General features: G+C 46.9%; 1 protein-coding gene across 1 annotated transcript in view; it reads left to right on the plus strand.

Moving 5' to 3' along the window:
- The first annotated feature begins 1,632 nt into the window (after nucleotides 1–1,632).
- wdr19 (WD repeat domain 19) overlaps nucleotides 1,633–14,555 on the plus strand; it is a 103,142-nt gene continuing 90,219 nt past the window's right edge. The window contains exons 1-3 of the mRNA XM_085968740.1: nucleotides 1,633–1,833; nucleotides 12,125–12,274; nucleotides 12,738–12,885. Of these exons, the coding sequence (XP_085824866.1) occupies nucleotides 1,648–1,833; nucleotides 12,125–12,274; nucleotides 12,738–12,885 (484 nt within the window). The 5' untranslated portion in view covers nucleotides 1,633–1,647. The remainder of the gene's footprint in view (nucleotides 1,834–12,124; nucleotides 12,275–12,737; nucleotides 12,886–14,555) is intronic.

The following is a 14,555-nucleotide window of genomic DNA, read 5'->3' on the forward strand; positions in this document are numbered from 1 at the left end:
CCACAAAAATACTGCCAGCCCGGGTACGCCTCCCCCTCCCCCTGTAGGCCGGCTCAACACCAGAATGCTGCAATTCATCAGGCCCCAACTGGTGAGCTGCTTTGGGATGCCCGATTGGCATCTGCAGCTCGCCTGTTTCATTCAAATGAGGCTGAATGTGGCTTGTCCTCTCGCCAACGTCATTAGATACATGTTTGAATTGCGCCGCCCATTTCTCACCGAAAACTGGTACCCATTGAATTTCTTGGTTATTGTAATCTGATGGTACATTTTATATATACTCTATTTTGGCCACATGTACCTTTTTCTTGGTGATTAGTTAAGAGCAACAAAGACTGTGTTTGTTATTTTCTGTCCATAAGACATGTCCAAATTCAGGTTTGGAATTAGACACACTTAGAATTTTTCATTGACTTAAAAAAAAAGGGAATCTGAAAATGTTGGAACCTACCAGTCAAAACTATCACAGGCACAACAGGGGTGAACAATTCATGACTACTGGATTGGAAAATGTCTAAAATGCCCCGTGAAAAATAAGGAACACTGTAAATTGCCATCATCAGTTCGCCATTTTAAAAAATAGCTCTTGGTGGCCCTCATTGTTCACGATCAATATATTTAAGGGCTTTGTCCCTGAGGAACACTCGGTATCTCTGATGCAAGGTCTCCGCTCCCTTTACATTGTTTGTATCTATAGCAGGTACAAATATTAATTTTCCACGCAAATGAGGTGGGAGCAATGTAAAAGGACCTCCCACCTCATTTTACTGTCTCAGTGATGGGTGGGTCCCATTTGGAAAAGTGCTCAGAAGAAGTGCCATTTTTTCCTTGCGCCCAGCTTCACAGGGCTTGAATACCACTTGTTGGAGCCAAGCAGAAGATTCAGGAAGAAGATGATTGTGCTGGAGGCCTTTGGTTACTCTTTTTGTACAGCAGCCAGAAGGCCCCACAACCAAAAGCCATTACCGCAGCTGCAGACTTTTCAGGCCTAGAGTAGCAGCAGTTGGATTTCCGTCCCATTTCCAGGCACAAAGCCCTGTCAAGGGCTTGGGTAATGACTTGAACCCAGAAACAATGGCTGGGTCAGGTCAGGCAGAGTGCATTTCAGCTTGTGCCCAGATGGAGTGGGGGAGCTAAATTGTCGCCTTTATCTCGGGATGTGAGCCATTCACACACTCGACTTCTAGATCGCTGTTTAAAAGGAATGAGCGTATTTTAGAATTTTGAGAATTTAATTAATTCAGAGTCTATAGACACCTTCTAATAGGGAGCTAGATCAATATTTGTTGAAGAGGGGGAATTGAGGGTTAGAGAGAGATTAATAGGATTACTTGATTTTTTTTTCAGAGAAGGTAGGGGAAGGAACTTACTGTTCCTTAAAGTAGAGGAATCAAGGCAGTGGGGCAGGGAGGAGAGAAAAGTTGATGATCGAATAATCATGCATGGACCATAGGTGGAGTGGCTTGATGGCCAGAATGGCTTTTCTCACTCCGACTTTCCTATGCTTGTATTGTAAACTACTATCAACTTCAAATATATTTGCGAATTATGTCATGGATCTTCTGTTCCGTCTGAATTGGTCAATGTTTGTGCTGTTGAAAGCTGTTTGGAATTTATTGAAGTTGAAATGTAGCATTTTTATAGCAAATGAGTCATTTGTCTTATTTAGCATTGGGAAGAGTGTTATGTCCCTTTCTGATTTGGTTGCAGATTGAAATGGAAGGCATTGAAGCCCAGGAGGAAAGAGAGACTCGTCTTTTTCCAGGACGTGATGACAAGTGCCGAGTCACATGTCACGCACTTACTGCTGATTTCTTGGTCTATGGAACAGATGTAAGTGCCATATTAAAAAACAAAAGAGGAGCTACTACGCTCCTTGGTGTATTTTATAGGCCACCAAATAGTGGGAAGGAGATAGAGGAGCATATTAGCAGGGAAATTACTGAGAGGTGCATGAACTATAGAGTAGTGATAATGGGAGACTTTAACTATCCAACTATTGAATGGAGCAGTGATTGTGTTAAAAGCAGAGAGGGGAAGCAATTTCTGAAGTGTGTTCAGGAGAACTTTCTTGATCAGTATGTTTCCTGCCCAACGAGGAAGGAAGCTTTGCAGGATCTAGTCCTGGGGAATGAAGTGGGTCAAGTGGAGAATGTCACATTGGGGGAGCATCTCAGGAATAGTGATCATAGTATCATAAGATTTAAATTAGTTATAGAGAAGGACAAGGAGCAATGTAGAATAAAAATACTTCACCGCAGGATGGCTAATTTCAGCGAATTGAGGGATCTAGCTTGAGTAAATTGGAGTCAAAGACTGGCAGGCAGAAATATAATGGAGCAATGGGGGTCTTTAAAGAAGAGGTTCGGGTGCAGTCTAGGTACATTCCACAAGGGGGAAAGGGATGGCAACCAAAGCCTGAGCTCCCTGGACGCAGGAGTTAAAGAGTAGGATGAAGTAGAAAAAGTGGGCGTATGACAGATGTCAGCTTGATAATACAAGGGAGAATCAGGCTGAATATAAAAAGTACAACAGAGAAGTGAAAAAGGAAATAAGAGAGGCAAAGAGACAGTAGGAGAATAGATTGGAGGCTAACGTGAAAAGGAATCTAAACGTCTTCTATGGGCATATTAACAGTAAAAGGGTTGTCAGGAGCGGTGGGCCGATAAGGGACCAAAATGGAGACCTGTTGGTGGAGGCAGAAGGCATGGCTGAGGTATTAAATGAGTACTTAGAGTCATAACAGCACAGAAGGAGGCCATTCAGCCCATCGAGTCCGTGCCGGCTCTCTGTAGAGCAATCCAGTCAGTCCCATTCCCCCGCTCTATCCCCGTAGACCTGCAAGTTTATTTCCCTCAAGTGCCTATCCAGTCTCCCCTTGAAAACATTGAGTGGCTCCGCTTCCACCACTTCCATTGGCAGCGAGTTCTAGGTCCTCACCACTCGCTGTGTAAAAAAGTTTTTCCTCCCATCCCCCCTGTATCTCTAGCCCCAAACCTTAAATCTGTGTCCCCTAGTCCTTGTGCCATCAACTAGTGGAAACAGCCTTTCCCCGTCTAGCCTATCGAAACCCGTCATAATCTTGTACACCTCCATCAAATCTGTTGTGTCTGTGTATAATAAGACACAGACTGCAGGAGAACGGTACAACAGGTGTTTACTCAACGTGGCTCACACTGGAACTGATCTGTACAGATTACTACTCAGTGCTATATACAGGTGTGGTCACTGCCGGTACTGCAGTATACATGAGCTGTAAAAGATAGTTCCCCCCTTAAAGGTATATACATTACAATTCCTCCCCTTTTAGATTAACAATACCATAACACTCATTTAACAATTAAATATCAAACTAATTACAATTAACACTTTTAACATGCAACATTAGCTGAAAATAGTCTATTTATATATTCAGTCTTTGGGGAGGCTTCCTGATCCTTTCTGGATAGCGCCTTTCCCGAGTGTCTTGCTCTTGGTGCGGAGGCGATTCTGGCCCCCTGTCGTCGGTTGGGTTATCAGCTTCCGATGCTACTGTTTCTGGGGTAGATGCGACCTGTACGTCGGGTTCATCACCAGGTATGTATGGGCGAGGCATGGGGTTGACTTGTTCCTGTGACTCTAGGATCTGGTCAGCATGGCATCTCACGATGCTCTCCCCAACGTCCACTGTGTACATTAGTGGGCCCTGCCGTGTGCATATCGTTCCTGGCTGCCATTTTTCTGTTCGGTAGTCGCGGGCCAAGACTGGTTGCCCTACATTGAAGCTCCTTGTTGGCTTCTCATGGATGTGCTGGAATTGCTTACTCTCAACATCTCTTCGTACGTTTGGTCTGAGCAAATCCAGGCGAGATCTTAACCTTCGGTTAAAGAACATCATGGCTGGGGCCTGGTTGGTGACTGCATGTGTCGCATTCCGGTAGGCGAACAGGAAATTGTCCACCTTGTGCTGCAGCGGAATGTTGTCATTGTACATAGCCTTTATTGCCTTCTTAAAGGTTTGTACGAACCTCTCAGCCAATCCATTTGTGGCTGGATGACACGGGGCGGATGTGTAATGCCTTACCCCATTCTTTTTCAAGAACCTCCGGAACTCTTCGGACACAAACTGTGGTCTGTTGTCGGAGCAAATCTGTTCTGGCAAGCCATTCCTGGCAAAAATGGTCCGTAGGACTGCAATAGTTTTCTCCGTGGTGGTGGAGGACATTTCGATGACCTCGGGCCATTTCGAGTGCGCATCCACGGCTATTAAAAACATTGAGTCCATGAATGGACCAGCAAAATCAATATGCACCCGTTGCCATGGAGATGAGGGCCACTCCCATGGGTGTAGAGGGGTCTGTGGTGGTGCATTTTGGACTCTCTGGCATCCTGAGCAGCTCTTGGTCAGGTCCTCGATTTGTTTATCGATTCCCGGCCACCACACATAAGCCCTGGCTAGGCTTTTCATTTTTACCCCTCCCAGATGACCCACATGAAGCTCATTCAGCACTCTATCCCTTAACTTGGGTGGAATTACCACTCGGGATCCACACATCAAGGTCCCCCGGCACACTGACAGCTGTTCTCTCCTTGTCGAGAATGCTGGCAACAGTGAGTCGCCATGTGCTGGCCATCCCTTCACCGTCAAATCATATACCCGAGACAGTGTCGGGTCATTTCGGGTTTCCTTTTCGATACAAGCGTTAGTTACCGGTAGGTATTCAACTATAGTCGAATGCAATATTTCAACAGGATCCACTGCTGGTGCTTCCTCCGCAGTAGGCAGTGGCAGGCGTGATAGCCCATCATCATTTCCATGCTGTTTCGTGCCCTTATATTCAATCTCATAGTGGTGCGCCCCTAGAAAAAGTGACCATCTTTGTAGTTGTTGCGCGGTCATCACCGGAACGCCCTTCTTCGGATTAAAAATGGAGACAAGAGGCTGGTGATCAGTCAGCAAGGTGAATTTCTGCCCGTGCAGATAGTGATTGAACTTTTTCACTCCCCACACTAGGCTGAGGGCCTCCCTGTCAATCTGGGCGTAGTTACGCTCAGCTGAGGTTAGTGATCGTGACGCAAAGGCTATTGGCCTCTCTGAGCCGTCCGAGAATTTGTGCGACAGCACCGCTCCAATGCCGTAGGGTGACGCATCACATGCCAACCGAATTGGTAATGCCGGGTTGTAATGGGCCAATACCTCTTTCGATGTGATTAGTGTTTTGCTCTTCTGGAAAGCTTGTCTACATTCGTCACTCCACTTCCATGGCACCCCAGTTTGCAGTAGGGTGTTCAGTGGGTGTAGTATTGTAGACAAATTTGGCAAGAACTTATGGTAGTAGTTTACCAGCCCGAGGAACGACCTCAGTTGTGACACATTTTCCGGTGCTGGAGCCTTGACTACTGCCTCAATCTTCTCTGGGGACTTATGTAACCCCTCTTTATCGATAACGTGGCCACAATACGAGATCTGTTTTCTAAAAAACTCGCATTTGGGGCGGTTAGCTCGGAGCCCATATTCCTGCAATCTAGTGAGCACCTGCTCCAGGTTGGCAAGGTGATCACTGTCATTTTCGCCCGTGACCAGGATGTCGTCCAAATAACACTGGGTCCCTGGGATCCCTTGCAGGACTTGTTCCATTGCCCTCTGCCAAATAGCCAGAGCTGATGCTACCCCGAATACCAGCCGGTTGTATTGGTAGAGACCTTTATGGGTGTTGATTGTGAGGCATTTTTTTGATGCTTCTTCTACCTCCATTTGCAGATACGCCTGGGCCAGATCAATCTTAGTGAAGCGTTTCCCTCCAGATAGCGAGGCGAAAATATCTTCAATCCGCGGAAGTGGATATTGTACGGTGTGAAGGACCGGGTTCACTGTTACCTTAAAGTCCCCACAGATGCGAACCTTCCTTGGTTCCCCAGGCGTGCTGCTCAATGACTTTTTCATCACAGGGACGATGGGTGTAGCCCACTCGCTCCAGTCTACCTTGGACAGTACACCTGAACGTTCGAGACTCTCCAGCTCTGCTTCGACGGCTGGGCGGATCGCATAAGGTACCGGTCTGGCCTTAAAAAATTTTGGGCTTGCGTTTTCTTCAATTTTAATCGTCGCTGTCATGCCTTTTAGTGTTCCGAGTCCTTGCTGGAACACTTCTTTCGCATCAGTTTGGATCGTTGACAGTCGCCCAGGCGTGACGTCGTCATCCTTTTTGTCAGCCACAGTCAGTGCCTGTATGGAATGCCAATCCAGTTGTATTTTCCGGATCCATTCACGTCCCAGTAATGGTGGTCCTCCATCTTGCAATACATACAGGTCTAGTTTTGGTGTTTCCTTACCGTTATATATAACGGTCACCCTTATTTTTCCTTTGGGGTAGACTTTTTGCCCCGTGTACGTCTTCAAAATAATTTTTGTGTCTCAAGGGTATGTGTGAGAATAGCCGCTCGTAGTCCCATCGGTTTATGACTGTTAGGGCTGATCCTGTGTCCAATTCCATCTTTACCTGGACTCCTGCTATCTTGAGAATGACCCAAATGGTTCGGTGATCCTCCGTTGTGATCACATTATGTAGTTTCAGACAACTCGGTTCCCTGCTTTCGGAGTCGTTATCACTCTTTTGTTCGTCTGAACTATTCTCCGTCATCTTATGTACCTTCTTGTACTTTTCTTTGGTAGGTTTCTTATTGCTGGTTTTCTTTCCCGACCTGCAGACTCGTGCTATGTGTCCTACTTTTCCACACTGTCTGCACACTTTGTCTTTGAACCAGCAATCATTGTGGTCGTGTGTTGTTCTGCCGCAGCGATAGCACTTCTCTGTTCCATATGACATTTCGTTTGTGCCATATTCTTGTGGTCTCTGTTGTATCTTTGCAGCGCCCCGTGCTGCTGCTTCATATGATACCGCAATGCTGAAAGCCTTTTCCAGCATAAGGTCCTTTTCAGATAAAAGCCGTTTCTGGGTTCCTTCACTTTGAAGCCCACACACAAACTTGTCCCTTAAGGTATCTGCCAGTCCCGCTCCAAACTGGCAGTGTTTCGATAGTTTGCGCAGTTCTGTTAAATAATCAGCTTTGCTTTCATCCTTATGCTGGTTCCGTTTGTGAAACTTGAATCTTTCTGCTATCAGCAGCGGTGTGGGGTTTAAATGTTCCTGTAGTGTCGTTACTATGTCTTCAAAACTCTTTTCCATGGGCTTTGTTGGGGTTACTAGATTTCGTAATAAACCATACGTCTTTGCACCCATTAAATTTAACAATACCGACGCTTTCTTGTCATCTGACACCTCATTTGCCTTGCAGTACACCTCTATTCATTCAACATATGTAGTCCAATCTTCGACTTCATTGTCAAATGCGGTGATACTGCCACTCTTCGGCATTTTGGGTGTGGTTTAAAATGGCGTCTCCCAATGGCTTAAAATGGCATCTCCCGCGCTTTCTTTCCTCCCCCGCTGCTGCCGACGCCGCTCCCGGCAGTTCTCGTGGCAATGGCGGCGCCCTGTAGGTTTCGCGTGCTTCTCTCGCCCTCCGACGCTGCTCGGCCCCTGAACACCGGCTGCGCCCTGTGCGCTCTGCCCTCTCTCTCTCTCTCTCCCCCGTCGACGCTGCTCGGCCCTTTGCTGTGCCGCTCGGTCGGGCTCTAGCCCGCCGCTGTCCGGGAAGGGTCTGCGCACTACCTGTTGCCAGCCCATTTCGCTGGACCACCTCGACTGGAAAGCCAAGCCTGGCTCTCGACAGCCTCCCCCGCAATTCTCGAGTCTCTGCTGGATGACTGGGCGGTTGTCCGTGGTCGACGCCCGAGTCTCTGGCCTTGACCGCCAATCCACTGATCTCCAGGAACGAATCCCCGGGAGGTGATGCAGAGTTGCAGGTAGGTTCGAACCTGCCTCGTCGCCAATGTTACGTCCGTGTATAAGAAGACACAGACTGCGGAGAACGGTACAATAGGTGTTTACTCAACGTGGCTCAGACTGCAACTGATCTGTACAGATTACTACTCAGGGCTATAGACAGGTGTGGTCACTGCCGGTACTACAGTATACATGAGCTGTAAAAGATAGTTCCCCACTTAAAGGTATATACATTACAATTATGTCTTCAAAACTCTTTTCCATTGGCTTCGTTGGGGTTACTAGATTTCGTAATAAACCATACGTCTTTGCACCCATTAAATTTAACAATACCGACGCTTTCTTGTCATCTGACACCTCATTTGCCTTGCAGTATACCTCTATTCGTTTGACATATGTAGTCCAATCTTCGACTTCATTGTCAAATGCGGTGATACTGCCACTCTTCGGCATTTTGGGTGTGGTTTAAAATGGCGTCTCCCGCGCTTTCCTTCCTCCCCCGCTGCTGCCAACGCCGCTCCCGGCGGTTCTCGTGCCAATGGCGGCGCCCTGTAGGTTTCGCGCGCTTCTCCTGCGCTGCTGCCAACGCCGCTCTCGGCAGTCCTCGTGGCAATGGCGGCACCTCGCGGGTTTCTGCGCGTCTCTCTCTCCCTCTCTTCGACGCTGCTCGGCCCCTGAACACCGGCTGCGCCCTGTGCGCTCTGCCCTCTCTCTCCCCCGTCGACGCTGCTCGGCCCTTTGCTGTGCCGCTCGGTCGGACTCTAGCCCGCCGCTGTCCGGGAAGGGTCTGCGCACTACCTGTTGCCAGCCCGTTTCGCTGGACCACCTCGACTGGAAAGCCAAGCCTGGCTCTCGACAGCCTCCCCCGCAATTCTCGAGTCTCTGCTGGATGACTGGGTGGTTGCCTGTGGTCGACGCCCGAGTCTCTGGCCTTGACCTCCAATCCACTGATCTCCAGGTTCGAATCCCCGGGAGGTGATGCAGAGTTGCAGGTAGGTTCGAACTTGCCTTGTCGCCAATGTTGTGTCTGTGTATAATAAGACACAGACTGCAGGAGAACGGTACAACAGGTGTTTACTCAACATGGAACTGATCTGTACAGATTGCTACTCAGTGCTATATACAGGTGTGGTCACTGTCGGTACTGCAGTATACATGAGCTGTAAAAGATAGTTCCCCCTTAAAGGTATATACATTACAATTTCATCCCTCAATCTCCTTTGCTCTAATGAAAACAAATCCAGCTTCTCCAACCTGTCCTTGTAGCTAAGATTCCCCATCCCTGGAACCATTCTGGTAAATCTCCTCTGCACTCTCTCAAGTGCCTTCACATCCTTCCTAAAGTGTGACCAGAACTGGACGCAATACTCCAGTTGTGGCCTAACCAGCGCCTTATAAAGGTTCAGCATAACTTCTCTACTTTTGTACTCAATACCTCTATTTATGAAGCCCAAGATCCCATATGCTTTGCTAACTACTCTCTCAATATGTTCCGCCACCTTCAGGGACCTATGCACATTAATTCCCAGGTCCCTCTGTTCCTGCACACTCTTTAAAACTGTGCCATTAAGTATATATTGCCTCTCCCTGTTCCTTCTGCCAAAATGTATCACCTCACACTTCTCTGTATTAAACTCCATCTGCCACTTGTCTGCCCATTCTGCTAGTCTTTCTATGTCCTGTTGCAATCGATTGGTATCATCCTCACTGTTTGCCCCACCCCCAAGTTTGGTGTCATCGGCAAATTTAGAAATTCTACTCTGTATTCCAATAGCCAGGTCATTTATATATATATATATCAAAAAAAGCAGTGGCCCCAGCACTGACCCTTGGGGAACACCACTGTCTACCATCCTCTAGTCTGAAAAACAGCCATTTACCACAACTTGGTGTTTTCTGTCCTTAAGCCAATTCCTTATCTAAGCTGCCACTGGCCTACCTATTCCATGAGCCTCAATTTTGTTAACCAGCCTTCTATGTGGTACTTTGTCAAACGCCTTCCGAAAATCCACGTAGATAACATCCATTGTATTACCTTCATCAATCCTCCTTGTTACCTCATCAAAAAATTCAATTAGATTAGTCAAACACGATCTGCCTTTTACAAATCCGTGTTAGCTCTTCTTAATTAGCTTAAACCTCTCCAAATGCCTGTTATTTTTTCCTTGATTATTGTTTCTAAAACTTTACCCACCACTGATGTTAAACTGTAGTTACATAATTGTCCTTGTACCCTTTCTTGAACAATGGTGTCACATTTGCCACTTTCCAATCCTCTGGCACCTCTCCCGCATCTAGGGAAGATTGGAAAATTATGGCAAGCCCTTCTGCTATCTCCTCCCCCAATTCCTTTAGCAACCTGGGATGCAAGCCATCTGGACCAGGCGACTTGTTCACTCTAAGCATACCCAGTCTTTCTAGTACATCCTGTCTATCAGTTTTCACCCCTTCCATTGCTTCTACCTTTTCCACTTCTACTGATATTTTGTCAGCATCCACCTCCTGAGTAAACACTGATACAAAGTACTCATTGAGTATTCTAGCCTTGCCCTGTGCCTCTAAGCATTTATCCCTAATAGGCCCCACCCCGCCTTTTACTACCTCCTCACTGTTTACATGCTGGTAGAAGATTTTTGGGTTCCCTTTTATGTTAACCGCCATTCTACTCTCATATTCTCTCTTTGCCAATCTTATTTTCATCTTCACATCCCCTCTCAACTTATTATATTTGGTCTGGTTCTCCCTTGAAGAATTCACCTGACATTCATCATACACCCTCTTTTTTTTTTGTTTCATCATCTTCTCAATCTCCCTCGTCATCCAAGGAGCCCTTGCTTTGGTTCCCTTACCCTTCCCTCTTGTTGGAATGTACCTAACCTGTACTTGAAACATCTCCTCCTTAAAGATCACCCATTGTTCCGTTACAGTTTTTCCTGTCAGTCTCTGGTTCGAAAGAGCCGGCACAGACTTGATGGGCGGAATGGCCTCCTTCTGTGCTGTGTTATTCTATAATCTAGGACCCAGTGCGTTGAAATTTGAATTAACAGCCTTCATATGGTTTATTCTTCCACTACACCCCATATGGAAACTATTTTCTTGTAGTTCAAAAGGGAGATGAATGAGTTCCTTGCTGAGGCTGATAGCAGCGCATACAAAAAGTAGGTGAGTGTTGGGTGATTTTCCCCATGGCCTCTTATCACAGACAGGACTATCTCTGTCCACCTCCTTGCATCCCTCACCACCTGCATCCCCATATCCCCTTCCTGCTGCAATTCCTTTTGTGTCTACCCTGGTAAAAAAAATATTTCCCCAAGCCACTTACAACTACATTTTCTAAATCCCAACTGCCTCGCCTTTGGCCCTCCATTTGCCGCAATACTTCTGCAGCTCCCTCATGTCCCCACAAAGCCTTTATACTGTCTCCCCTCCCAATCAATCCCCCTCTGGGTGCCAGGAAGAACCCAGCATACATGTTGGTTTGGGGGCAGAACTGAAGCCTACCGGGGTGTCCAGTCTGGGTACATGGCTTGAAGTCCCCAGAAATCCTGCCACAAAATGCTTTGATCAGCCCTCCTATATAAGAGGTGCAGTGGATCCGATGTGCCTTGAGGCCCAGTGTTTAGGAGCTAATGTAAAACTAAAAGTTAAATCCTTGCCTATTGGATAGTTAACAGTAAAGATCTAGGGGCCAAAATTTCTCAGCTTCAGCCACACTCCTAGGATGGAAGTGGGACACAGGAGGCCTGATGGAGGCAGATTTCAAGTTGGACCCAGGGACACTAGGGCTTTGCTTCTAATCCTGCCCGTTGGCAATTTGCACAGGGTGGGGGGCCTTTAAAGAGGAGATGGTTCGGACACATGGAACTTGCATCCGCCCTAGACATGGCTCCATGGCATCGAAGACCCCCAGCTAAAATCCCAACTCCATTTGTAATATTAGCTCCCTTATAAAGGGGGTCAATTAAAAAAAATACATTTCTCTACTGGTGGTACTGGCTTGCGAAGAATGGATCCACTTTTCTCACCCTCCTCCTCAGGCAGGCACTTCAAAATGCACGTATACTGATGTGGGTGATCATTATTTGCATGCAATATAGGTAATCTTCCCCCCGGGCCATGGGTACTCCAGTAGAGTCAGGAACGGCAGTCACTCGTACCCACTCTGCTGCACTTCTGCCAATAATGTAGGGCCAAGGATTTTTGTCTCCCCTCCCTTTTCACAAGTTACCCCATGTAAAATCCCCAGAGAAGCTTGTATTGAGAGTATTGACAATATTTCCATGACTTTCTTGTTTCAGACTGGCATCATCCAGTATTTCTATATTGAGGACTGGCAATATGTGAATGAGTATCGCCATTCAGTCAGTATCCGTAAAGTTTTCCCAGATCCCAATGGGACCAGAATGGCATTTATTGATGACAAGAGTGATGGGTTTGTCTACTGCCCAGTAAGTACTACTGTTTTCAGTGTCATCAAGCATCATGACATTATCATACTCTGCTTCAGCTGCCCTCCTTATTTTCATGAAATAAAACAAACAGAAATCTCTAAATGGAAGTGTAATGATAGTAATTTATCAACGAAAATTAAAATATTCTTCATTCATTGATTCCCCACACACAAATGATTAACTCGCCATCTGCACAGGGAAAGTTTTTAAAAAATTGTCCCTGGGATGTGGGCGTCGCCAGCATTTATTGCCCATCCCTGCCCTTGAGCAGGTGGTGGTGAGCCGCCTGCTTGTAAGTTGAGACTTTTCTTTCTTGCTACCCTGCATGGACAGTGCAGGTTTTTACAGTGCAGGTTACTGTAATTCTAGGACAAAGTACTCCAAGTTTTTTGCGTGTGTGTGTGGTTTTTTTAAGTTTGAGCAACTGTATTTGATTCTCATTAACCTTGTTCTTTTAAAGGTGAATGATACTGTATATGAGATCCCAAACTTTCCCACGACTGTCAGAAGCATTCTCTGGGAACACTTCACAATGGATAAAGGAGTCTTTATTGCTTACGACGATGACAAAGTGTATACCTACGTGTTTCACAAGGACACAATTCAAGGTAGCATAGTCATAGCTGTATGAATCAAGTATGATGAAGTTGTCATGCTGTGCTTCCGTTTTTCTCCTTATTCTCAGGAATAAAAAGCATACAGCAACCTCAATAAGGGAAGTATAATAAAAACAGTAATTTGTCCAATAAAATGTAATATTCGTTATCATTTATTTTTCCCCCTACACGTACAATTAATTAAGTTATCATCTACCCTGGGAAAGTTGAGTTTTTTTCTCTTGGTACCCCGTTGAACCCACGTAATTATCCCATGATGTATAGGAGGCCTGTTTTGCATTCACCCTTCAGTTTTTTTCCCCCCCCCATTATTCTGTACAGCAGTCCTTTTAATACTATTTTTTTATATTCATTCATGGGTTGTGGGTGTCGCTGGCAAGGCCAGCATTTATTGCCCATCCCTAGTTGCCCTTCAGAAGGTGGTGGTGAGCTGCCGCCTTGAACCGCTGCAGTCCGTGTGGTGAAGGTACTCCCACAGTGCTGTTAGGGAGGGAGTTTCAGGATTTTGACCCAGCGACGATGAAGGAACGGCGATATACTTCCAAGTCAGGATGGTGTGTGACTTGGAGGGGAACTTGGAGGTGGCGGTGTTCCCATGCGCCTGCTGCCCTTGTCCTTCTAGGTGGTAGAGGTCGCGGGTTTGGGAGGTGCTGCCGAAGAAGCCTTGGCGAGTTGCTGCAGCGCATCTTGTAGATGGTGCACACTGCAGCCACGGTACGCCAGTGGTGGAGGGAGTGAATATTTAAGGTGGATGGGGTGCCAGTCAAGTGGGCTACTTTGTCGTGGATGGTGTCGAGCTTCTTGAGTGTTGTTGGAGCTGCACTCATCCAGGCAAGTGGAGAGTATTCCATCACACTCCTTACTTGTGCCTTGTAGATGGTGGAAAGGCTTTGGGGAATCAGGAAATGAGACGCTCTCTGCAGAATAACCAGCCTCTGACCTGCTCTTGTTGCCGCAGTATTTATGTGGCTGGCCTAGTTAAGTTTCTGGTCAATGGTGCCCCCCAGGATGTTGATGGTGGGGGATTCATTGATGGTAATGCTGTTGAATGTCAAGGGGAGGTGGTTAGACGCTTGCTTGTTGGAGATAGTCACTGCCTGGCACTTGTGTGGCGCGAATGTTAACGGCCACTTATCAGCCCAAGCCTGAATGTTGTCGAGGTCTTGCTGCATCCAGGCATGGACTGCTTCATTTTCTGAGGAGTTGCGAATGGCACTGAACACTGTGCAGTCATCAGGCAACATCCCCACTTCTGACCTTTAGATGGAGGGAAGGTCATTAATGAAGCAGCTGAAGATGGTTGGGCCTAGGACACTGCCCTGAGGAACTCCTGCAGCGATGTCTTGGGGCTGTGATGATTGACCTCCACCCACCACAACCATCTTCCTTTGTGCTAGGTATGACTCCAACCAGTGGAGAGTTTTCCCCCCGATTCTCATTGACTTCAGTTTTACTAGGGCTCCTTAATGCCTCACTCGGTCAAATGCTGCCTTGATGTCAAGGGCAGTCACTCTCACCTCACCGAGGTGACAGTGCTACCCATTGAGCCACGGCTAACACTGTGATTGAGCAGGATTTGGTGTGGGATAGGATATGGGAATCAGAGTTTTAGATGAGCTAAAGTTTACGGAGGGTGGAGAATGGTCAGGACAGCATTAGAA

The sequence above is a fragment of the Somniosus microcephalus genome, chromosome 2 (assembly GCF_052327205.1).
Source record: "Somniosus microcephalus isolate GS21.2 chromosome 2, FLI_Smic_1.0, whole genome shotgun sequence".
Lineage (NCBI taxonomy): Eukaryota > Metazoa > Chordata > Chondrichthyes > Squaliformes > Somniosidae > Somniosus > Somniosus microcephalus.